This window comes from Neopsephotus bourkii, unplaced genomic scaffold (assembly GCF_033783945.1).
Source record: "Neopsephotus bourkii isolate Nb327-2 ecotype Australia unplaced genomic scaffold, CSIRO-AGI_Nbou_v1 NB_1373, whole genome shotgun sequence".
Classification (NCBI taxonomy): Eukaryota; Metazoa; Chordata; class Aves; order Psittaciformes; family Psittacidae; genus Neopsephotus; species Neopsephotus bourkii.
Genome location: NW_026901852.1, coordinates 5704286 through 5728079, shown reverse-complemented (window position 1 = coordinate 5728079; position 23794 = coordinate 5704286). Strand labels below are relative to the sequence as shown.

Genomic DNA, 23794 nt, shown 5'->3' with positions numbered 1-23794 from the left:
CCTTTCTTCCACAGACTGGAGAATTCTCAGCTCGCTTCCTCTTGAAGTTGCCTGTAGATTTCAGTAACATTCCTACGTACCTGCTCAAGGTAAGGTTAATGTCTAACTTGAGAGTATTTGTGAGAGAGTATGAGTTCTGGAAATGCTCTTAGTAAGAATGTTGAATTTCCTGCCCTCCTCCTTTCCAAGACTTTGAAAGTCCACCATTTCTAAACCTGATTGGTTTATGTTTTGGAAAGGTGATGTTAGGACATACTGGTTTTTCGCATGCCATTTTACCAGGTAGTAGATAGACACCTCTCACTGTAAAGGACCTTGCAGGATTTGGGTTGTTGTAGAAGATGCTGTGCAATGCAAATGTTCTGGGTTTTTAGACAATATTGTAAGTAGCAAACTCTTGACTAAATCCAAGGTATTACCTTGGGGAGCAAATGTAAATATTTACAGATAAACTCTTATATTAGTCTGTGGAATTTCATGTTATGTAAATGCTTTTTTTAATAAGCAGTCCCAATTGTGCCAATAATGTTAAAAGTAGAAGCAGAAAAGCAAACTCAAAATACCATTTCTTAACGGGGAATGAAAGCAAATACTGATGACAAGAATTGAGAGGTTTGAACTTTACCTTGTTTCTGAATGCTAATTTGACCAGATACTTTAGAAAGTAGGACAATAGAGTATTGATTTGAGCTGGAAAAAAGTATTTTTACCAATGAAACCCCAAAAGCCAACAAACAAACAAACCCAAAACAAACCTATGACAAACTACCAGGATGGAATAATTTGAAATGAGTGGTCTTCACAGCAGGGGACAGTCATTCTTTCAAGCCCTTGCTGTGGCATCCATTATAAAGTTAGTGTTACTATGTTCAGAGAATACAGTGAAAGATCTGGGTTGTCACTGTTACCATTAGTGTCAGAATGAAGTGCTGAACTTCCACTGCAGACACCCATCTTTCCTTTAAACTGCATGACTGCCTCTTAATCATCTTTTTACTTTTACATATTTGGGAAGAGCAGCTACTTAATGTTGAGTAACTAATGTGTTAAGATGAAAACATCAGTGTGGATCCCATTTCCTCCTCTTCATCTTATTGTTACAACTGTCTTCAACTATTGTTAGATCACAATTGCAGTTTCTCCAAATAAGATGTCTCAAGCTAAGAACCATGAAACTAAAAGCAGGAATAACTATGATCTGACTGAGATTTTTGGTTGTAGTCTGAGATTGGTATCCTGTGATGTCTTTGCTTTCTGTAGACTGTTTGCTGTTTGAGTAATGAGCTGCTCCTAACTTTCCCCAAAACATCCAGATACTTTCAGTTTGTTCTGTGTTCATCAGGACATTCTCTTCTCACTTGATGGGAACATTTCCAGTCAGATGTAAGATGGTTGGCAAAGGCCTTTTCAGGAAGGGTGGTGTTGAGAAGCAGGGTGCAGCAGCAGCAAACCTGGACTGCAGAATAGCTGTGATTTGCTTCTGAAAGACTGTGGTAAAAAAAGAGACTGAGAACATCTAATGCAAACCATGGAGTTCTGGCAAGAGCAGACAGCAAGTGCCTTATTTTCCAGGAACATTTTTAAATTGGGTGGGAATTTCAAGACAAGTACATACCCAGTATGCTTAACAGCTTCAGTTACAGGACTGTCTTATACCTCTGTTTAGTTTCTGAGGAAACTGTGTAACTTGGAGGTTGGAACGTGATGTATGAATTAATGTAGCATGAAAGACCCCTGTGATAAAAACAGACACTACTTTTGATTCTAAAGAGTAACGTTTTAATGCATGACAGCATACTCCTCCTTAATGTAATGGAATGTTCACTGAATATCTTCCACCTTCTCTAAACAAGGTTGGTATACTGTGGGTAAACCATCAGTGCTCCACAACTGCTTTGTGGAGCATTGTTCACCCTGAGTACTGAATGATTCATTAGTCTGAAGGAAAATGTGTATTTATTTTGCTTGCATATGTAGATGGTGTGGTGTGAAGAGGCATGCACAGAAGGTAGCAGAATCAGTTTCCAAGACTTTATTTTCACATTTCTAAAAACTTAATGTCTAAGATTTGGGGGGTTAAAATTAATGTATTTTTGTATATAACAGCCTTATAACAGCTGATCCTTCTTGATGGGCAATGTACTGATGAAATCCTTAGGTTTCTTACACAGACTTCTACCAGGCAAGCAGATATATTAACTGTCTGTGGTGGGAGAGTGGTATGTAATCTGAATGAGTATCCACAGGAGAAGAAATACTGTTTTATTCCAGTAGTGTTTGATGACAACAGAAGAATGGTTTGACTCAGGCTCCAGCATGAATTATGACAGTGTGTGTTCTGCAGCAGGCATGGATCTTTTGCCCTTGCTGCATTTAGCTTCTCGTATTCTGACATTATCAGCCATAAAAATGTCATCTCTTAAGACAATAATATAAAGGCAGGTAGAGTTGGAACTACTCTGTTGTGGCTGAAATAATTATTCTCTGACTGCTCCAAATTTATAAAGCTATTTAAAAAAATTAAACTATGTCTTTTTTTTTGATGAGACTTTTGACATAAATAGATCTTTGATTTGTTGCAATAAAATAGGAGTTGATTTTCCATCATGCCTGCCAGTTGGCTTCAGTGCTACCTGCTGGATTATGGTAGATGATAGAGCATCTATTGATTGATGCGGTGGAAATAATTGTTAATGTATTACCCTGAAAGGTGGAGGAGCAGTCAGTAATAGAAGGCTGTTAGTGTATTAACAGCTTAATGTTTAACTGCAGAATTTAATGTGTTTGAATTATGTTCTAGTCTGGAGCCAGGCTTACAGCTTCTTTGTGACAACTTGCAAAGTTCAAACCTGTGTTGTACATTCTCTGCTATCTTCTTTTTTGATGTTTAATTAATACTACTTGTATTAAAATCTGGTGAAATATTTAAAGACCATCATTTTTGCCTCATCAGTTCCTCCTAGTACCCCAATGATTTGTAACTCTCTTCTGAAATTCTTATTGATGGCAGTAAGTAAACACAAGTGTGGCTGGAAAGCCTTGCGCAGTTTGCCAGTATTCAGGTTGAAGGATGTAAGCTGTCAGGACAGTCTGTAAGTGTTACAAAACCTTTGGAGTTGTTGAGAATCAAACCCCAGAATCAGAAGATCTTACTCTGTTGAATTTGCACTGATGGTGGTGAGAGTAATCTTCTTTCCCTATAAAGAATAATGATTTAAGGCATAGGACAAGTTGGGTTTTTATACTGGAGGCACAGATTTAAGCAGGTCATTTTAAAGGTATTCACTGTACTAAATTTAAAATTCAGTTCAAGTGTATGCATGTTAAGGACAATAGCTGAGCTTCTAAAGAAGATCAAGAATGATTAAAAGAGCAATGCATAACGACACTGTCTTTTCCCCTGAATTCTGAAGTTCTAGTAGAAGTTCTTCAGTTCTGCATTTGGAAACATAATACCACCTGCAGCAGGTAAATCTTTTTTCCTAAGTATTCTTGGCACATTGTTTCACATTTGCAAAAAAAAAGGATCATTCTTTCTTTTCCATGCTAAAGAACTGTTCAGAAAGAAAATGTTGATTTACACTGAAAAAGTACATTTAGGAAAAGACACCCTTTCATTGTGCTTTCTTTTACAGAGGTATACTTTAATACAAAGGTTTTGAATTTAACGTGGACCTTTTTATCCACTTTTGCATTGTTTTCTAGTGCGAATCATATCCATTAAATTTTAATTCTTGAAATAACTGCAGAATCAAGCTGGTGTCTCAAACAACTTTAAGGTTCATTGCTGGTAAACCTTTCATTAAGGTTCTCTTATTGACAAAAATGGAGCTTTGTCTTGCTCAGGAAAACCCTTATATCTCTATCTGTTTACTATCATGCTTTCCCCTTCCCTTTTTTGCAGTTGAAGTTTTAATCACATTATTTTTGTTTTAAATTCTTTCCTGTTGGTTGCAGTATTTTTACTTTTTGCCACTATTTCATAAATGAAGCGTTCACTATACATACAGGTTTTGAGAGTCAGTCTACAGTTCACACTTTACAGGTACCATGTGTGCCACGGCAGTAGTGGAGTTGATAGACTTAGTATCTAAAATACCTCATCCAAATCATTCTTTGTGGTTTTGGTCAGCTACAGGGACATGTGTTATCATAATGATAATTCATTAAAAATCTCCAGCTCAGTAATATACAAATTATACTGGGTTATGTGACTATGTGACTGTAGAATGATTACACAGTATGAGTGAACTTTAGCATATGTTGCCGGTGATGCTGTTGAAAGCAAGACATTTAGGTGTTTTTCTGTTATTTCCATGGGGTTTTGAGGTTTTGGCTAAGAAAGATGTTCTGTGATTGCCAACACCTTCTTGTATGTAATTTTTAAAGTATTCATTTTCCTTAAGTATCTGCTTGTTGTGCCCTGGTGAATAGCTGGTATCTGGACCAATTTATCTATGATGCTGTGAGCAGCAGGCTTCCAATGATTTTTTTTTTCTACTATTCAAGAATAAAGGAAATACAGAAAGCAGACCTAATTGCTTTTTGTAGAAGATTTTCTTTTTTTTTTATCTTTATATCTGTTTTTCATGAGGTTTTTTGTGATGACCATTTTATTTAGTGCGTATCTTTCAGAACTGAAACAAATAAGAGACGTTGTCTAGACACATTGCCAGGGGCCAAACAGTTGTGTGTAAGACTGTCAGTGGAAAAGGTTTATCAAGTCCAAATTGAAAGATAAGAACATATTTGTGTTTTTCCTTACTGTGATTTCATCATTTGGAAGTCTGTTAAAAGACTTCAGTGCAACCTTTGTTTATGACGTAGACCAGATTCCAAGTACTGTGAAAAGATTGCAGTACTTGTGTGAGTAATCAGCTATAGTAGAGAACAAACAGAAGCTAAGTCATAGTATTCAGGGTCAAATGAGATTTGTATTTTCTTTTTCCCCAGGCCGGTTTCTTTACTATTGTGATTTAGCAGTTTGATTTATTTGACAGCTTTTAAGGTTCGTGTTAAATTACTCTAAATACCAAAACACAAACATGCTTGTGTAAAAAGTTATATTTCAGCTGCTCAATTTAAAAAAATATGAGCTAAATATTCTGAACAAGTATGTTTTCTTTTCCTTTGAAAGTCATTTGATTCTGTTGCTAGCTGGCAAACTAATATGTGGTGTCATAAGGTCACAAAGTCAATGGAAAGAAGGAATTAGAGTCCAGATCTGACTTGAACCTTTTATACTATGCTGGGCAGGTACATCCCAAAAGAGCATAAAGCATTTTGCAGTAGATACTATTTGACTGTCTTCCCATAATGTATGTGTGTCTTCTGTATTGGGTAGAATGATGGACCTGTACATCACATGAAACTTATGTCTATGGTGCCAGCTGTCATTTTACGTTCTTCACAAATAGGAAGACTGGCAATATATAAGGCTTGTAGGTAATTCTGAAATAATAATGTAGTTCTAATAACTCTGAATGCTTTGACCATGCTTTCCATAGAGATCTTCTAATACATTGCTGTCAATCTTATGCTACTTAACTTCATGCCTCTGTCACAAAGTCTTAACTTCCTGATTGTATTTCATAATGTATTTCTGAACTTGAGATGTATTACAGGCATTTGGAGCCAATAGTTGAAGGTTTAAAACTAGACAGATGTATGATATTTATTATATTACTTATTGTAGCAGCATCAAATTGCTGAAACAGAATATCAGATTGTCAAAGATTGTCTGAGTTTCTTCTGTTAATCGTTTAAATGTAAACCTTATAACATGCAATTATAATGAGCCACTGAGATTTTAGATTAGACGTGGGTCTGTACAAGTCAGTACTGGCAGAGTTCGAAACAGGAGTTTGTAGTAGCTGAAGCCAGTAAATTGTACGATCCAGGGGCCATGAAAATAAATATATCTGTGTGTAAGACATTTATCAAGAAGAGTTGGCATTGATAGTTGTCTCTAAGAATCTTTCATTTTAGCCTGTGCACAGAAATCTGTGGCTTACCTTTGCTCTCTACATATTTCATCAAAAAGCACTGAATGAATTGCCATCAAGGAAGTGTTCCTCTTCCTCAGTATGCTGGCCAGTGTCAGAGTAGCAGCCTCTTGCCAGAAGCATGGAAACTCCAAGCAGGGGAGGTGGCATAATGAGTGAGGCCAAAACTGAAGAGAAAACCAAAACCATTTCATGTCATGGAATGCTTGTGGCAGTTTAGGAAGTTATAGAGTCAGAAAAACAGTGACTCTTTTGGTGACAAAATATTTAAAACATAAGATCTGTCAGCTGAAAAGGTTTGGGGATTTTGGTTTGCTATTTATTATTTTCTTTCAATTTAGCAGGATATTTTAGTTGTCACTGTAGGTAGAAGTGTAAGATATTAACTTATTCCTCTGCACTGTGCTTCTTGGCTAGTCTTACTGCTGCAGTCTCATTATTAATCATACAGGGTTTTGCAGAATAAGTCAGGCCTCTTGCTTTGTTACAGAACCTACTCATTTTGGCACTGGAGGGTTAAGAGTAAAGTGTTACTGCTATCATTTAGTGAAGCTCCAGAAATACCTGTAGAAACTACAGATTGATTAGTCATTCTTTCATTATTTTATTCTGCTGTCTTCTGCCCATAACCGAAGGGAAGCAAAGCCCTATAAAAATACTATTTATAATGAGAACATGTTATATTTGAATTTTGCAAACTGATCATTTCCCTTCATTCTCAGTGAATTATATTAGTACAGCTTTTCCCCAACCACATGATTTGTCTGTAGTAACTAGTCACTAAAACCACATAAAACATGTTAGTGTCAGGAGTACCTTAAGGTCCATATGCTGAAAGCCAAAAGCAGTTTCTTAAAATCAGCTTTTTTCTGTAATTTATTGGAAGAGTTTGTTAATAAGATCTGTCAACTGGAACAGCTCATTCTGCACAGCTGATGATTCTTATAGGTTATGATCTTAATATGAATCATAATCTACAATCAGCTCTATTTCTGATGACAGTTATATTCAAACATTTTATTTTCATAATGCAATAGTAAAGGACTGCCACATCTACTGTTAAATTAAATCTTAGAACGTGTCTTGATTTCTGTGAATTTTTCTCTAATTTGATAGAGCTAATCTCCTGTTCTGAGATGAGCAGAAATAGGGGGTTTCCATTATTTTTCTAAAAAAAAAAAAAAAGTAAAAATAAAAAAATATTGAAGGAAAAATGAGTTAAGAACAGATTTGAAATTTAAAAGCCTTTTTTGCATCTGGTGGGAATGTTTATAGACAAGTTATGTTGCGTGACTTGGTTCAGATTTACTGCCTTGTTAGGGCTTGTAATTTGTACTATTGCTTTACATTTGCATTCTATGTATTGCATAGGAAGAATGGAATTCAATAGCCATAAAAATAATTGCAGGTTATTACATAATGATGGTGCTTGTTTTATCTTTTGCGGTCCACCCACAGTATGTAGGCCAAGCATTGTACGGTGGTCTTAAACTGGGAAGAGGATCTTGGACCTATTTGTAAAAAACCTTTTCTTTCCTTCCCCAATGCCATTCCTTCTTGAAAGGAAAAATATTTGAGAAGTTGTTGAGCATCAAATATGAGTATAGCAATAATCTGTAAAAGTCATTAACCAGGAACAATGCATTTAGGAATACAGAAGTACATAAATCACGATGGTAGGATTTTAAGCAGGATATTTCAGTGCTGAGCCCACAACCTCTTTCTACTATTAGGTTTCTTTCTTAGCCTTCAGATCAGGGCTTAAGTCCAGCAGCTCATGTTTTGAGGTTTTAAAGTCAATTTTGTGTACGAAAGTGCCAGTTATTTACTGTTACAGTGATTGCATTGCTTTAGTGTTTGGGGTTTTTTTGTTCTGGCTTTCAGATTATTAGATTATGTTTATCTTAAGAAATAGTAGTACTAACACGACTGTACGTCTGTATGATGCTTTCATATGATTCTTAGTCATTCTTGTTTGGGTTCTGTTATTTGTGCTGGTAACTTTCTGTTAAACTCACGAAGTCCTTTGATGGCTGTCAGTCTAGAAACGGGATTTTTTTGTTTGGTTGGGTTTGAAGGAGTGGGGTTTGTTCATTTGGGGTGGTTTTTTTCTTGTATGTACCTGAAAAATAACTGCTCCCTTTTATGTGATTCTTAGGTTTAAAGGTTTGATCAAAAAATATTAAAAAAGGGGAAAAACATTAAAGCTTTACTGTTGAATGAGTTACTCTCACCAGTAGACATTCTGAGGTTGGATGATCCATCACATTCATTTTTGCCTAACTGATACTGACAACGTCATTGATCATAATAACACCAAACATACAAAAAAGAAAACATCTAGGCTGTTCTGCTGTATTCCCACCATGTTGCCAAAAAAATGCCCAGCATTTTCTCCATTAATTGTTAATAAAAAAGGTGCTACATTTCTATCAAGACTTGTATTTCTATAGTAGCTTCCATTTAGGAAAGTAATTGCTTGTTTACATAAAGTGTATTTTGGTATTTGCTGTTTTAGAAGGAGACTTTAGATGGAGAAGGGTAAAGGAAAGTCTGCTTTGTCCAGCAGCATCTCAGTGAAACAGTGAAAGAATAAATAAAACCTAGACCTGTTGACTCGCTATTTCTATTTTAGTGGTTTAAGTGTTCATGCTAGAACTTGTATGTCTTTTATGTGCTGGGACCTGTAATCATTGCAAACAGCACGTCCATGGGAGAGATGGGGCATTGAGGAGGAGCATTAATTTGGCTTCATTGGATATGCAGTTAGGTGCAGTCCTTAGGTCTTAAGAGGTTCCATCAGAAGTTGGGCAAAAAGATGTCTGTGAATTAAATGTTGTCTTTCAGTTATGTAATGAGCTGTTTGGAGTGCACATACAATATTGAAGTATACCCACGTAGTATAGATAGGAAGCACTTCTGCTCTGGGAAAACAGTGAAATAGTTAAACTAATAATGCTGCTCCCACTCAGCCCTTCTTTGGCATTTTAATATATCTTAAAATATACCTAACTGTGTTTGTATATCAAATATTCTGTGTTTTACTTAAAGTCTTTTCTGGTCTAGAAAAATGTTAGACAAATATGACTGATGTCTTGACTAAAACTGATGACTGACTGATGGTATGTAAATAACCAGCTCCTTATTTGCAAGAGCCCTGAGGACAATGTGTTGGTTAACAAAGAATAAACACGCTCATTCCAAATTATTATTTTCGTTGTTTAGCATTTATAATGTGTGTCCTAGATAAAATCATTAATTCTATCTCATTTCACCTAGACTCGTGACTTTTTCTAAGTAATAAATCTTATTTAATTTCCATCTTACTTTTGCTGTGATTAGATTAGCTCTTGGAATGTAGGTCAAATTATATGCAAGTTGCCATTTAGACATTACATATAGGTATTGTCACTTTTTATCTGCATAGGCTAGATGAAAACAGTAGCTGAGCATCTCACAAGTTCTTATTTAGTGTATTGTTCACAGTAGTTGTGACATATGAAAAAACACCATTTTTTTTAGACAGGACTAGAAGCATTTAGGGACAAGGTGTATATGAACTTACAGTAGAGTCCTGAGCCGTGAGCAGACAGCTTGTCCAGGGCTTTAATCAGAATGGTGTTCTTCCTCTCCCCTCTCTTTCTATAGCATTTGCAGTTCATCACAGTTATAATGAGAAGTCATTCGGGTCCAGTATATTTTGTCACATTGTACTTGAAAGAAAAGCAGGTTACTTCTATCAACAGAGAGAGTTGCATGACTTCAGAGTTGTCGGAGGCTTTTCTTGTAGGCCATTTTTCCACTGATAAAGATTTTTATGTTGTCCCTCCATAACTGTTCTTGGGTGTCTTAAGTGCCTGTTGATTTTAGGTATCATGGACACCTCTTAACATTTGGACGATTACTTGTAAGATGTTACATTGATCCATATAAGTCACTTTTTCCACTGGAAAATTTTATGCCCCCAAACTATATAGTTAAACAACAACAACTTTGTCTAGCATTAAAAAGAATGGCGCTCAGAATTCCAGCAATTGGTCCAAGCAATAAAAAGCATTTGGTTTCCATTTCTGAAAGGAATGTGATGCTCCCTGCGTTGCCAGTGACTTCAGTGGCAATAAACTCATTACAAGTACATAGTATTTCTCAGGGTCAGGTTCTTGTTAGTATGTTATAGAGCCCAATGAAATGGAGTATAGGTCTGGCGATGCTTAGAACTTCTATGATACCTTCCTTTCAAAGTTAACAGATCCCAACTTTGTTCTGCATGAAAGAAAAGCATTCTAACTGTTTCATTAAAGTTTCATTTAAAGTTAAAAATAAAAAATAATAAAAAAAAAAAGAAATGCAAATAAGTGCCAGCAAGGTGTGGAGTACATGAAATCTGGGTTGCTGTCTGCTTGATACCCCTCTCAGGGTGAGAAATATCTAAACTAGGATACAAGTTTGATATTCTTTACATTGTGCTTCATCTTTGTTTGCAAATGGAACGTTCAACTTTCTAGGTAGACTGTGGTTCTTTGTATATCCATTGTGGTTTATGCATATTGTGTACTTTGACAATGTATGTAAAAGGCTATGAAAATGGCAGTAATTTCTTGTCTTTGTTCTGTGTAATTAACCTTGACTGCACGAGAACTAGTGAACAGAAGAGCTGTTTGTCTTGCATTAAAAATTCATTTAACATGGCAACTCAAGCTGCTTTGGCAAGTTTCAGTATGTATTTTTTTTTTTTTAATGTAAAATCAAGAAATGTTGAGACTTTATTTCAAGATGTGGAAATTAATAGGTGGGTACTGGGTAATGGAAAAGACTTAGAGCAGGAAGTGTATCTGGATTAGTGACGAGGATTTGTGCAACTTGTTTGCTAGAAATGAAGGGCTGCATGGCTTAGGAGCAATCCTAAACCAAGGGAAACATTGGAACGAAATCACCAGATGAATTCTTCTGGTCGCAATAGCAAACGTTTCATGAGAAGCCGTGCAACTTGAATTTGCAATAAACAAGACTGGTATTTTATGACTGAGTTCTTGCAGCATCAGTTTTACTGTGTGGCAGCAATGTAATAACTAAAATATTCTCCTTTTTTTTTTTTTTAGTGTTTACCACGTTGCCAGTTCCTTTTTGAAAAGATGTGTGATCAAACTGCAGCCCAGTTTACAGGCCTTCAGGCAATGATAGTATCAGGTTTAGGAGACTGTACCTGTTACAGCAACTTGGAGGCATGTATTATCTTTGACTCATGTGAAGCAACACTGCAGTCTGCAGAATTATTTTTCCTTGGCTTCTTATTTATAAATTTCATAAACATAAGTGGATAAACTTACTCCTCCTAGAAAACTGGTATATAAACTTTATGCCAGTGATGCCAAAATGTTATCACTGTTATCAAAAGGTAACTGTGTAAAGAGTAACTTTATATTAATATAATGTGGCAATAGTAAATCAAAAAGCAAAAATAGCACTAAAAAGGTAATTTAATAGCAAAGAACTGAGAATCATTGGAAGCTTTGTAAGAAAAGATCTATATAAGATTGAAAACAATGCAGCCTGTTAGGTTTGGAGGGATGCATTCCCAGGAAATTTGGACAATTATATTAGTAATCTGTGTAAGTAGGATGTAAAAAAAAATACTGCCATGCAGTTCAGCAAGACAAAAGGTGAGTTTGTGCTTAGTAGGACTACTCTTATGGAGCAAGGTGATGTGTGTGCAGTTTTCTGGCACGCACAGAGGCAGAATTGAGGACTCTAATTAAACCAGCCAGTTTTATGAGCAGTAGAAGTAGTGAAGCTTCACTTTGTACAGGTTTAATCCCTTATCTCCTCAGATCTCTATGCTATGCCATTATGGTTTCCCCATGTGTCTCACACAGCAATTTATGAAATGAAAAGATGAGAAGTGTTTTTTCACTGGTTGCCCCCCAGTTGCTACCATTTATAGCAAGCTGACTTTGCCTTTTGCAGTATTAGGTGGGGTAATCGGTTGTCTGTCTCCCTGCTGATCTTCATACAGCTTCTCTGGGCTTGAGACTAAAAGCAGGTTGTTGAAAAGAGGGAGGAGGGCTTAGAGGCATCTGAAAGTGTGCTCACATATGCACCAAACTTGAAAGCAAACTAAGAGGGAGAGAAATCATTACAGTGTGTGTACATTAGAATGAAAGACTTGTTGACACTTCAGTTTTCCATCATCCAAGAAGTTTTAGAACAGTTTTGCTTGAGTGGGATGAATGCCGAAGTAGAATGTTTGCACTTGGTTAGCACTGAGACATTTAGTTGAATTTGTTTGTAAACTCATCCCTGCAACCTAATCCTCTATCAGTGTTGTTTAAATCAAATTGGGAATGCCCATCTAAGGGATTTTACAGTTTAAAAATAAACCTTTATTCAAGAGAACAATGCAGAAAGATTTGTGGTAGGTCAAGGTGCAGCTGGTATTCTCTTCCACCAAGTTCATCACTGTTACTGTGAAGAAAAATCTCTCCTTTCGCATGAGCTAAGAGAATCAATAGTAAGTTTTCAATGTGAGGGCTGCTTAACAGCTCATTTAATGTGCCAAATCTGTTTTGGGGTCGGACAGTAAAAGCAAGACTGAGTTTGTAGAGAAAGATGAAGAATCTCTGCATTACCATATTAAGATAATTTTGGAAGGTGCTATCAATTTTAAGTTATTGACAGCTATACAAAACACATTAGAGTGTGCTTTTTAAATCTCAGAGTAAGAGTGGAAACAAGTCTTATCTGTTCATCTTTGTTTAATTTTGGATTCTTTAAAATACAATGAAAAAGATTCTCATTGAGATTAATATTTTGGAATCTTATTGCATGTAAACTTTTAAAAACACTAGTTGGAAACTTTCACAGTATTGTCTCCAGATACGTGGTTGTTTCTTCTGTGCATGAGTGCATGCAGGTCCTTACAAAACTATTATGGAAAAAGGTATTTGAAAGCGCTCAGTTTATTATTTTTAAGGAAACAATTGGCTTGGGTCTGTTTCCTTTTTTTATGCTGCTGTTAGTTGCAAACCAGCTTCTAACACGCTGAAAGCTAGACAAGCACACAGCAAGGCATTTATCAATGCTGATTGAGAAAGGAATATTCAGCACTTAACAAAAATACCTTGGCAGTGTCCTGTTAAGTAATCATCTGCAAATATATTAATTCCATTCTTTTAATGGCTCCTTTCTTGATTAATCAGTGACCTTATTCTCCTAAGCATATCTGTCAGGACATGTCTTCCTAAGAAATCTATTCAGCCTGGAGCATGTACAGCATCATCCTCATCTTCAAACTGTGTTAAGTCAAGAAACGATTGTGGTAATGTGGGCATCGCTTGTCCAAGAACATTAAGGGCCTTGGTCAGGATCTTTTTAACCATAAAAGGATGTGTGTTATGCTTTCTTGTTTGGTGTTAAGTTGGAAGGGAGTGAAACAAAATACAGAAGGAATTTTTATTACAGAGAAGTATTTCCCTCCAAAGAGCACATGAAGGAATACCGTGTCTGAAAAAAGATTTCGTTGGCAGGGGAAGGAGTAGTCTGAGCTACATATTGTTGCTGATAAATGTTTTAGCTGTAGATGAATAATGTATTTACAATTCAAATTTGTTTAACAGCAGAAACCTAAAGTTAGTTTTTAGACACCTCCTTACCTTTTTATCTGTGTAAATCTTTCTCTGGGTACTAGGCCAGGTTCCTCCCCCCGAACCTAGAGACTGTTACCAAGTACAGGTGATTAGAAGCTTGCCTGTAAAATGAAGAAGTAGTAAATGAGCTTGGCATTGTGTGTTTCCAGGAATTTGCGTATGAAGAGTTTTTCAGAGCAATTCCAGCCTGGTGGTGTGCAAAAGTAATTGCTAGCAAAATGTTTGTTTATTGTTCTTCAGTACCTTTTGTGTTTCTTTGAGAATGGTGAAAAATTCCTGGGCATTGATGTTATTTATGCTGGGGAAAATGATACATTTTATTTTATGATTTCACAATCTTAAAAGAAGTTCAAAAGCAAATAGCTACTTTAGTGCTCTGCAGTTTGCAGCCCTTTTTTAAGAGTATGGTTCCTTTTTAAGTTTAGCAGCATTGATACAATCTTAGTTTCAAGCTCATCTTTAGTGACCAGAACTGTTGAGCATAATAAGAGGGAAGTATGCTCCTTTTTGTTTCCATGGGTGATATACAGATTGGTATATTACACATTAAGTATGCAACACATGCCACTGACTGTAAAGAGTTTGAATGTTTCTGAGATTCTATAAAAGCCCAAAGCACACTAATATCTTTAAGGCTTCTGTTGCAGGGGGAGTGTCAGTGTCTTCTCTTTTGGTATCTCACGATGATGAAACTGTGTCAGCATGGACTGAGAAGCACAATTTTATTGTTCTGCTTTGATTTCCACAGAGGTTGTTACAGAGATTCAGTGTGATGCTGAGAGGACAAGTCACATAATCTCCTTTTTCATACAGGACATCCCCTTTCACACTGATGCAGTGTTTTGTTTCTTTATTGCAGTCTTAGATTTCTTTCAATTACAAATGATTGGTTCTCAGCTATTCCAGTGCTTTAGAAGCATTTGTGTGCTGAAAAGGCAGGTAGAAATCCTTTCAGTAAGGGGGTGTGTGTGCTTGTAATTTCAGAGCAGTGAAAGGATTCCTAAGAGTGTTTTGGTTTTGTTTTGGGGTTTTTTTTTTGTTGTATTTATTTTCTGTGAAGGACTGAAGGAATGAGACTAACGTTTAATTATTTCTGCTGTATTTTTCCTACAGTGTATTTTGTAGACAGTTATACGTGTTGCAAATATGAGATATAAAATGTAGATTTCAATCAATAAAATAACACCTATAAAGCTATATATTTATAGAGAAGTACACAGTATGGAATGTATATTGCCATATAACTTTTTAGAATAATGGTATGGCGTCACTGACTTTTCCTTCTCATCTTTTCTTACAAAATATGGGAAATAATAGTACAGTTAATCAGGGTAACTGGTTATTCAATGATGAGAAGCAAGGCACTTGCATGTGGAAACAAGGAATCCTGACATATTCAAATATAATAAAAACTAGTTGATCTCTAGCTTTAAACCAGTGTTTTGTCTGAAGTGGAGAGCAAGTGTGTACATCATGGTTGGTGGTTTTACTGTGCTTTGCAAAGAAATATTCATTACACTTCATATTGTGGGAAAGGACTAGCTAGTAGGTTCATTTCCCCGTGCTTGTGTTAGAAGAAAAGAAGAGGTTTATGATCCTGGAAAGTGATCAAGGCAAGAAGTATTATGACTCCTGTTATGAAACCAGTTGCATGCAGTTTCTTAAAAACAAATATTTCAGATGCTTTTATGGAAAGGCTGCTCTAATGGCCCATTTGGTGGATTTGGGGCCAGTCAAGAGACAACTGAGTTTTTAATTCCACAAGGTGTATTCTGCCCTCATTCAAGTCAATAGGAACATGATCACAGAACTATATTCATAAACATAGATTTTCAAACCATCTGAAATATGAAGGATAATTATATGGCATTATATATAAAGGCTTCTTTGTGTTATATGCTTGTTCTGTGTTTCAGAGGGATAAATACATACAAGCATTGTGGGTGTGTCAAAGCAGCAGAACTGGTTCAGACAGGTAAAAGCATTTGAAGTGGTGTCTTTTGCACCATTAATAGTTTAGAGTTTGTCCCAATATTTCTCCATCAATATTATGAATCCTGTTTTCAGGGATTTATTGCACCTATAAAAACATCAGGCTGAAATTTGGTTCATCAAATGAATTACTCTTTCATTCTTTTTCTATTAAAAGAATTTTGTGCTGTCAGTGGTAGCTGTCTGATACTGGAAATGCTTCTGCAACTCGGGTTTTTTTTCAGTAGTTAAATTAAGATTAATAGGCTTTCTTTCTGCTGCATTGGTGGAGAACTTTGCAGTCAGGATCTAAAAGGTCAGAAATACTGACTTAAGGACTGGAACATCACTGATAAGATATATCAGTCTCCATGTTTTAAAGCTGGGAAACTGGTTTATGAAGTTTGGCTACAGTCTTGTAGTGCTAGATCAGAAATAGGTTCTGGTAGTTGTGATTTTGAAGGCATGAACTATCAAATACAGTAACTACTTTATGTGCTAATTTAGTTGTGGCTGTCAACCTACATTTAGCCTGATATTTATTTAGAGGGGGGCACAAGCTGTTCTGTGTGCTAATCTTTGTCCATTTGAGTATTTGTTTATCATGGTTGAACTTTACACAATTTAAGGAGCTGTCATTCAGTAGAAGTTTTAAAATCTTCAAGTAATATCCTTTGATACAGCAGTGCTGGAGAGAGAGAGGAAATGAGCAATTTTATTAATTTCAACCAAACGGAAAAGGCTGGAAATAATTGCTTTAAACACTAAGTTTTGCTTTAGTCATAGGGTATCTTTTAAATGCTTTTTCAATCCATTTTAATTATAGTTGGAATTGCTATCAGCAGCTTAAAATGCGTGTATGTATGAATTTAGGATTACAAGTGTTTTGCATGATAAGTACTTTGCAAATGCTTTTGTGCTGCTCTATTTAAAAAAACTATATAATGTCAGTTCAATATGTTAAAATTAAGCAGAAGAAAGTGGAAATTATATGATAATCTATCCATGTGAGCACTGGCATGCATCAAGTTCACTTAACATTAAAATTAAGTAGACTTTCAGTGGTGAGACTTCATTGTCCTGCTTGCTTTGATTTCATTGGCAAATAAACCTTCAGGCCTTTAGATGTAAACAGCAACTCAAGCTGTTGTGGTGTCAGGCTGATCAAACCAAACCTGAATATAGGAATGGCCACAGTTCTTTATGTCTTCCCCTAACTTACCCTATGCATGATTCAGCACTCTGTGAAAGAAACTTATTTATTAAGTTTTATTATACCAACTATCAGTTCACAAGCATTGGTATTCCCAGTACTGCAGTGCCTGTTACCAGTGTCTGGATTGCTGGCATCAATAGTATCTGCGCTGATAAGACTGCAAAACCTGTCACAATTACTTCTGCAATAATGAAGTTTTCTCAACACGGAGCTAAATCCTTGCTGTTCTAGAGACAGTGGCTTCTATCATCTTCCTTATCTGCTGTGAATTGTGCTGGAACCTGCTAAGCCCCCACTGCATCAGTGGGAGCAAGACCTTCCTTCTATGTGGTTCATTTACTTCTTGAGTAGAAAGCATAATAAATAAGGAATCTTGGCCTTCAGAAGTAGTATTGGAGGGTATCTTAGAATCCTAGACTGCTTTGGGTTGGAAGGGACTTTAAGGATCATTGAGTTCCAACCCCTCTGCCGCAGACAGGGACACCTTCCACTAGACCAGGTTGCTCAAAGCCCTGTCCAACCTGGTTCCAACTGCCAGGCATGGGACATTCACAGTTTTTCATGGGCAACCTGTTCCAGTGGCTCACAGCTCTCACAGTAAAGAATTCCTTTTTTGTATCCAACCTAACTCCCCTGTTTAAGTTGGTCATGCCTACAGCATTCTTTGTAACATCCTTGGAATTTCTATATGCCTGGAGAAGCTCTGCGATGTCCAAGACCTGTTTTTTCTTTGGATTGTAGATTCAGAACTAAATGAAGTGCTGTCTTTGAGACACAACAACACTTGAAGTCCCAAAGCAGATCAGTCTTATTCGTGCCTATCTTATCATTGGTACCAGTGTCAGAAGCTTGTTATCTTTCTTTTTGAGTGGCTTTTTTTGTTTGTTTTTGATTTGTTGTTTGGTGGGGTTTTTTTTCCTTAATTAAGGAGGGTAATTTAGTTTTCTCAGTATCCCAGCTGGGTACCCTCAGACCATGCATCGTTATGTTTCCAGGTGCTGAAATATGGAAGATACTGAAGTTTCCTTGTAAAAAAAAAAACAAAAAAACCCACAAACCAAACCAAAAAAGAAACCACCCCAAAACCCACCCCCAAAACCCCAGAAAAAAATACCCAAAAAACCAACCAAACAAAAAAAAGTTAGGTCTTGATAAGATATGGCAGACAGAAGGTTTTCATCAATCCAAAATATATGAAGTGGCATCATTTCTAACAGAAATGAAATTGAAGATCAGTATTTACTTTATTGGCGATATCCTCAAGCACGGGATATTTGGCAAATATCTACTTAACTTCTTTGTTAGAATAATAATGGTGTCTTAGTTCTGGTGAGATTTGTAACATCCTAAATTTGTATAATTAAATCCAACTTTAAGTGGGAATTAGTGCAAAGATATATATTCACAAACTGCCTAAGGCTTATAAAAACAAATGAGTCCAGTCTAGTGAGCAGACACCAGGTAACTACAACATTGCTACGGTTGCTCTGGTTACTGCAGCTACGTTTGTGCCAGCACCTGTTCAAAGCTCAAGCTTTTGATTCCATTACCTAAGTTTCCTGGAGAATTACAGCCAAGTAAAAGGATCTCCTGTTAGACTTTGCGTTAACAATAGTTTTACTATGTTAGATTAAAGAACAGTGTTTAGGTCACTGGGAATGTACATATTCTTCTAAGAATAAATCTTTTTTAGCTGAAAGAACTGATCATGAGCATCACAGCTTGCAAGAAAAATATTTGTAAGAGCCAGTGCATTATGTCACTTATCTAGTAGGTTGTGGTCCCATTCATTGTCCTGGATAATGTATTTTACCTGTTATTTCTTTAATGAAAATACAATTGAACAAGAATGATACCACTTCATATTTCATAGGAAATTAATGGAAAATTCAAGGACTATAACTAGAAACGATCTTCTGTAGCGTGAAGACCCAACAAAGTATTTCCTCTTTCAAAATCTAATCTTAATACGGTATCTATGATCTTCAAAGGAAACACATGTTTCTGTATTCTTGCCAATTAGTCCACCAGTGGTTTTCACATAGTCACATCTATGTGGGGGCCTTTTGACAAAGGTCTCTTGCCGTAAGCAGAGTGAAATGGAGGCATTTTTCAGAACTGAAGAACGCAGTATTTAATTCATGTTAACAGACAGTGCACTGAGATACTTCATTTGAACTGAAACAAAGAGGAGACAGTTGTTTAGGAAAGGTGATTTAAAGTGTAGCACCTTTGCCACAGCGTGGTAGTTTTAAGTGTGTATGTTTTATGTGTGTGGGTGTTCACCGACCAAAGTATGAAGTCAAGTTTTCGATAGCATCATCTTAATTTTCTGCAGCAGGCACTAAGAGAAGACCTCACCTGCTTTGTTCAAGGAGTACATTATAGCCTGATTCAAGTTAGAAGTGTCTGTGCCACTCTTTCTCCTTTCTTCTCCCGCTAACAGTGGTCCAGTTTTTCTGTTTCCAAAAATAATTTCAAACAAGGAAAAATAATCTAACTTCAGATCAGTCCCCCCCCAGGAGGACTGCCATTTTTACAGACTTTGAACCTCTTTACAGTTCAGACTTACCTCCTGTTTTGTTTTTAATCTTCCTATAAATCAAGATGTTTTGTTCAAAACTATTATTTCAGATAGCGATTGGATGTCTCTTTCTGAGGAGCTGTACAGACATTTCACTGTCAGTCTTTAGTCTCCACTTTCTATGCTTACTGAACCTTACGTACAGCTTATGGACTTGCTGCAAGCATGTGCCATACTCATCTCAGACATATATCTGCTTGTACAACACAGACTTCCATTTTTCTTTCTCAAGAGTTGGCTTTTCAATTGGAAATATCAGCCTCTAGAAGGAATGGGGCACTGCAGCCATCCTCTGAAGACAATTCTGGGAATGAATGCTTCATACATTTTTATGTCAAGGGTTTACCTTCCATATTGAGAATTTCAGAAAGAACACAATGTTCATCTAACTGTAATTTTAGCTTGGTTTCCCAAGGAAACGAGGCATCAGTGATTATGTTGTCTTGAGTGTGTCTGTTCTCCCCTTTTCTCAAATAACTGTACCTCTCATATCAGTGTGTTCCAGAGTGAAACTGGCTCTGGAAATAAATGCCCTTCAGTTAGTTCCTTCTCTTGTTCTAAGATAATTTGTTGTGAGAGCTATAGAAAATGAGTTAATTACAATACAAAGCAAGCAAATACTAGGAAAAAAAGTGGGATGTTTATTTTTGTCTCTGGACTCTCCTGGTATCTTTATACATCTGCCTTCCAGATAGTAAAGACTTATAAAAGGGACTGCTCCTCTTTTAACAATAGAGCATCAAACACGTGGTTGCCACAAAACCAGTTATTACACTGCAACTAATAATTATAGTAATCTTGTGAAGATTAAAGTTTTAATGTAAAGCATCTTGGAAACCAATTTCAAAGATACAAAAATACCTGCAGAGAATATTTCTTAATGTGGGAACACTCTATCCTTGATTAATGCAGTGGGGTTTAAACTGCTCTCAGAGTGAATGAAATAAAAGTTTTTGGAGAAGAAAATACAAGCAAAGCTGTAGGTGTTGACCTAGTGGAAAAGGATATCTGTTCTATATTTATTAAAAACAAACAGACAACCTTTTACTATAAGCACATCTATGTGGACACAGGGTAGTTTTAAGACAAACTAGTGTCAAGTAAGTGTAGTTGTTCTGAGTAAAAACCAAGACAGATGTGTTCAGGTCACCAGCTTGTATTTCAGGCTGAAGGGACTCAAGCAATTGAAGCTTCTGTTCCCAGAAAGGTCATCTATACCATGGAAATAAAAAATATATTAAGAAAACAACTTACCAACCAACTAAAGCTTTATAAAGCCCATCAGTTAGTTTAGGATAGTGAGGAATTGAAAGTGAAGGAAGACAAAAGGAAATGGCATTATTTCTTTACTGATCATTCAGAAAATGTTGAAAGTTTCTTTTTTATCTAAGTATATACATGGCCATTGATGAAAGTGGGAGTGTTAAAGCCCAGCTTGGAAATCAGTTTCAGGAGTAAACCTGTTGGAAAACTGGAAGACTCTGGAAGTTTTCATACTGATTGATTTGGAGTATAGGGGCTGCAAAGCACCTACTCACAGGGAGCCGGGACAGTGGGTATTTCCAAAGAATATTTAACAATTTATGTTTAATATTACTCAAAAGAGACTTGGGTACCTGTCAAGAGTAACAAAGGCTTGGTCTAAACAGAGCTTTCTGGGCATTGCTGTGGTGCCTGTAAGTAGAGGGAGTAGTAACACCTGTTGCAGACCAAGTGGTTAATGATGCAGTATGGAGAGGGAAGGTCTTGAGTTTCATAGTTAATGGGAAGTCTGTGCTCATGACATGAGTAACTGGGCTGAAAGGTCAGAACTTGGCAAGAGTGTAGTATGGATCCCAAATGAAGCAGCAAAAGAAGGAGAGGATAGAAAGATCTTCACTTCTGTTTCATTTAAGCTGTTTACTAGTGTCTGTCTGGTAACTAGAGCATAACTTGTGTTGAAAGAACCTGTATAAACTCGTGTGTGTGTGCACCTGCATATGCCATGGGTATATCTAAGGAGCTTGTCATCATGATGATTACATTATGGAAAGGAATGTGAAGATTAATATATTGGCATATCATTTCTTTAAATAGCTTTTAACATACTTGGCTGTGGGGCACTTTACCATGGGTTGCAGTTAGTGCTATTTTTTAATTGTTTGACACTAATTTAACCAAAATACTATACATTTTATTACAACAAACAGCTACACCTTTGAAAGTATCACCCAGTAGAACTAAAACTGAGGGTCCATTCCCAGTGTGTTTAACTCTATGGAGTCCTAGTTAGATTGTAGAATGAAATCAGTGATTTGAGTTTGTATTTCCAGTTAGACTGATCCTTTTCCTGGATTTACTGTTTTCAGTGATGCTAGGATTGCAGTAACATTGGATTTAAAGCCTGGGTAAGTACTGAGTGTAAGCCCAAATTTAATTTTTTTTAAATCATTAAATTGACAATTTGTTCTTGCTTTTATAAATATCAATAAAAATGCAGATAGATTTATTTGAGGTCAGGTCAGTTATGATTTTCACTTAAGCACAAGTTGTTACATTGCTAATGAACTACACATAACAGAGACATATGGCTGTCGCTTTGCTAGCAGACTTTTTAGTTCAATCCTATGGCTATATAATCTGTGTAACTGTGAAGTTAATACAATGGAAGCTCCAGTCTCTGCATAGCTGTAAAGTAAAAGTAAGATGGTGCTGGATTTCACTGTCAATGCCTAACAGTTCCTTTAATTGTGATGGCAAAATATTCATATGCTCCATGGATAGCTCCTAAATGTTTCTGTTGAAATACACGGCCTATGTCTGTTACTAAGTTCACAGTTTTAATTGGTAAGTTTTCATTTTCTGCTATACAAGAACTTAAGTTACACCTGTTTCTGGGATTCTCCATGTGGTCATGTTTCATTGTATGCTATTTCAATTATGATGCTCCAAAGAGTCAGAGTCTTCTGTTAGGTTTTAAAGTGAACGTATTGCCGCTAGTTAGTGGGTTTGCTTAATGTCTTCGGTCTTAATTAGAGTGGACTTTCAGACAGCTTTATCTCATGGCTAGAACTTGAGAAATGTTTATGGTTAAGGCAGTGATTCTTGACCGTTTTATTTGAACCTAGATTGATATCTATCTTAAAATGTTTCATCAACCCTTCTTATTTCTCCAGCATTTTTTCTCTGCTTCCAAAGAAGTAGAAAATTATGTATTGCGTGGGGCAGAACATGCATGTAGAGGGTTTTCTTCTGTCACTACCATGGATATGCAGTGTACAAAGTGAAAACAGGGGACCAGAATTTTAATTGCTCTTCATATTCAGATAATAGCAAGATAGGACAGGCTTCTAAAATTATGTTTGGACCCTAAAGTAGATGATGAGACACATTTTATTTCCAGAGAAACATCATAAAGTAAAAAAGAGGAATTTTGCACGAGATATCAAGATGGTAGAAGCAATTTTACATAGGCTTGCAAAAAGCAAGTTGCTGATGGTGGAAAGATTAATTAGAAAAACTGACCTGAATTTAGCAGTTTTAGAGATTTCCCAGAACGCATCCAACTTGAATCATTCCTTGATCCTTAAGATACTACTGGCTACGATTTTGTCACTGATAAACACAACTGTTTTCTGAGTGGCTTCTTAGTAGAAAAGGCTCGATGGTGTCAGACTTGCAACTTGCTAATGTACATGGGAGTTTAAATATTGCTCTTTAACACCACTGATTTTAATATGGGATTTTTTTAGGATGGCATCTGAAGTAGTGACTTCTCAGGGTTTTTTTATCTGGCAGCTGTGTTGGTGTTCTTATGCTATTTTATTTTCAAAGCAATTTCCTAATCTGCACTTTTATTAAGCTCTTTTGAAAATTCTCAATATTTTGTCCCCAAAGAACTGTCACAGTGGGTCCCACTATAGGTGTGCATATATGACACAAACAAAGGACTACATTCTTTTGAAACTGATGCCTGAAGGGGAACTGAGGCCCATGCAGAAGTGGCAAGTAAAGGAGCTACCATTGTCTGTCAGTCCACGCTAACTGTTCATAAAAGCAGGAAGGAACCCAGTTGAACCCCATCAGTTATGAAGTTTGAACAGCAAAATTGCATCATTTCGTGATGGATGTAGTAGTGAAACAGGTAGGGGAAAAGATCTGGTGATCTTTTCTGAGTCACCAGGGAAATCTCAGTGCTGGAATCAGTCTTTGATCTGGAAATACGTGATGTATTATTCTAGTAACTACCACTTTAATTTATTTGGACCACATCAGAGCTGGACACCCTGTGTTTCAGGCACTGTCTTGGGCGAGGTAAATAACAATAGATGAGTCAACCTTAACCTAAGCAGTATGCTGAGGTACAGGAGTTACTGTCTTACCCTATAGGCTCCAG

The 23794-nt window shown here is 36.4% G+C and overlaps 1 protein-coding gene across 1 annotated transcript in view; it reads left to right on the top strand.

Annotated features, from left to right (window-relative positions):
- The window catches only part of BABAM2 (BRISC and BRCA1 A complex member 2), a 162330-nt gene that overhangs the window by 49229 nt on the left and 89307 nt on the right, over positions 1 to 23794 (top strand). Inside the window, exon 6 of the mRNA XM_061367225.1 lies at positions 15 to 89. Within this exon, the coding sequence (XP_061223209.1) occupies positions 15 to 89 (75 nt within the window). The remainder of the gene's footprint in view (positions 1 to 14; positions 90 to 23794) is intronic.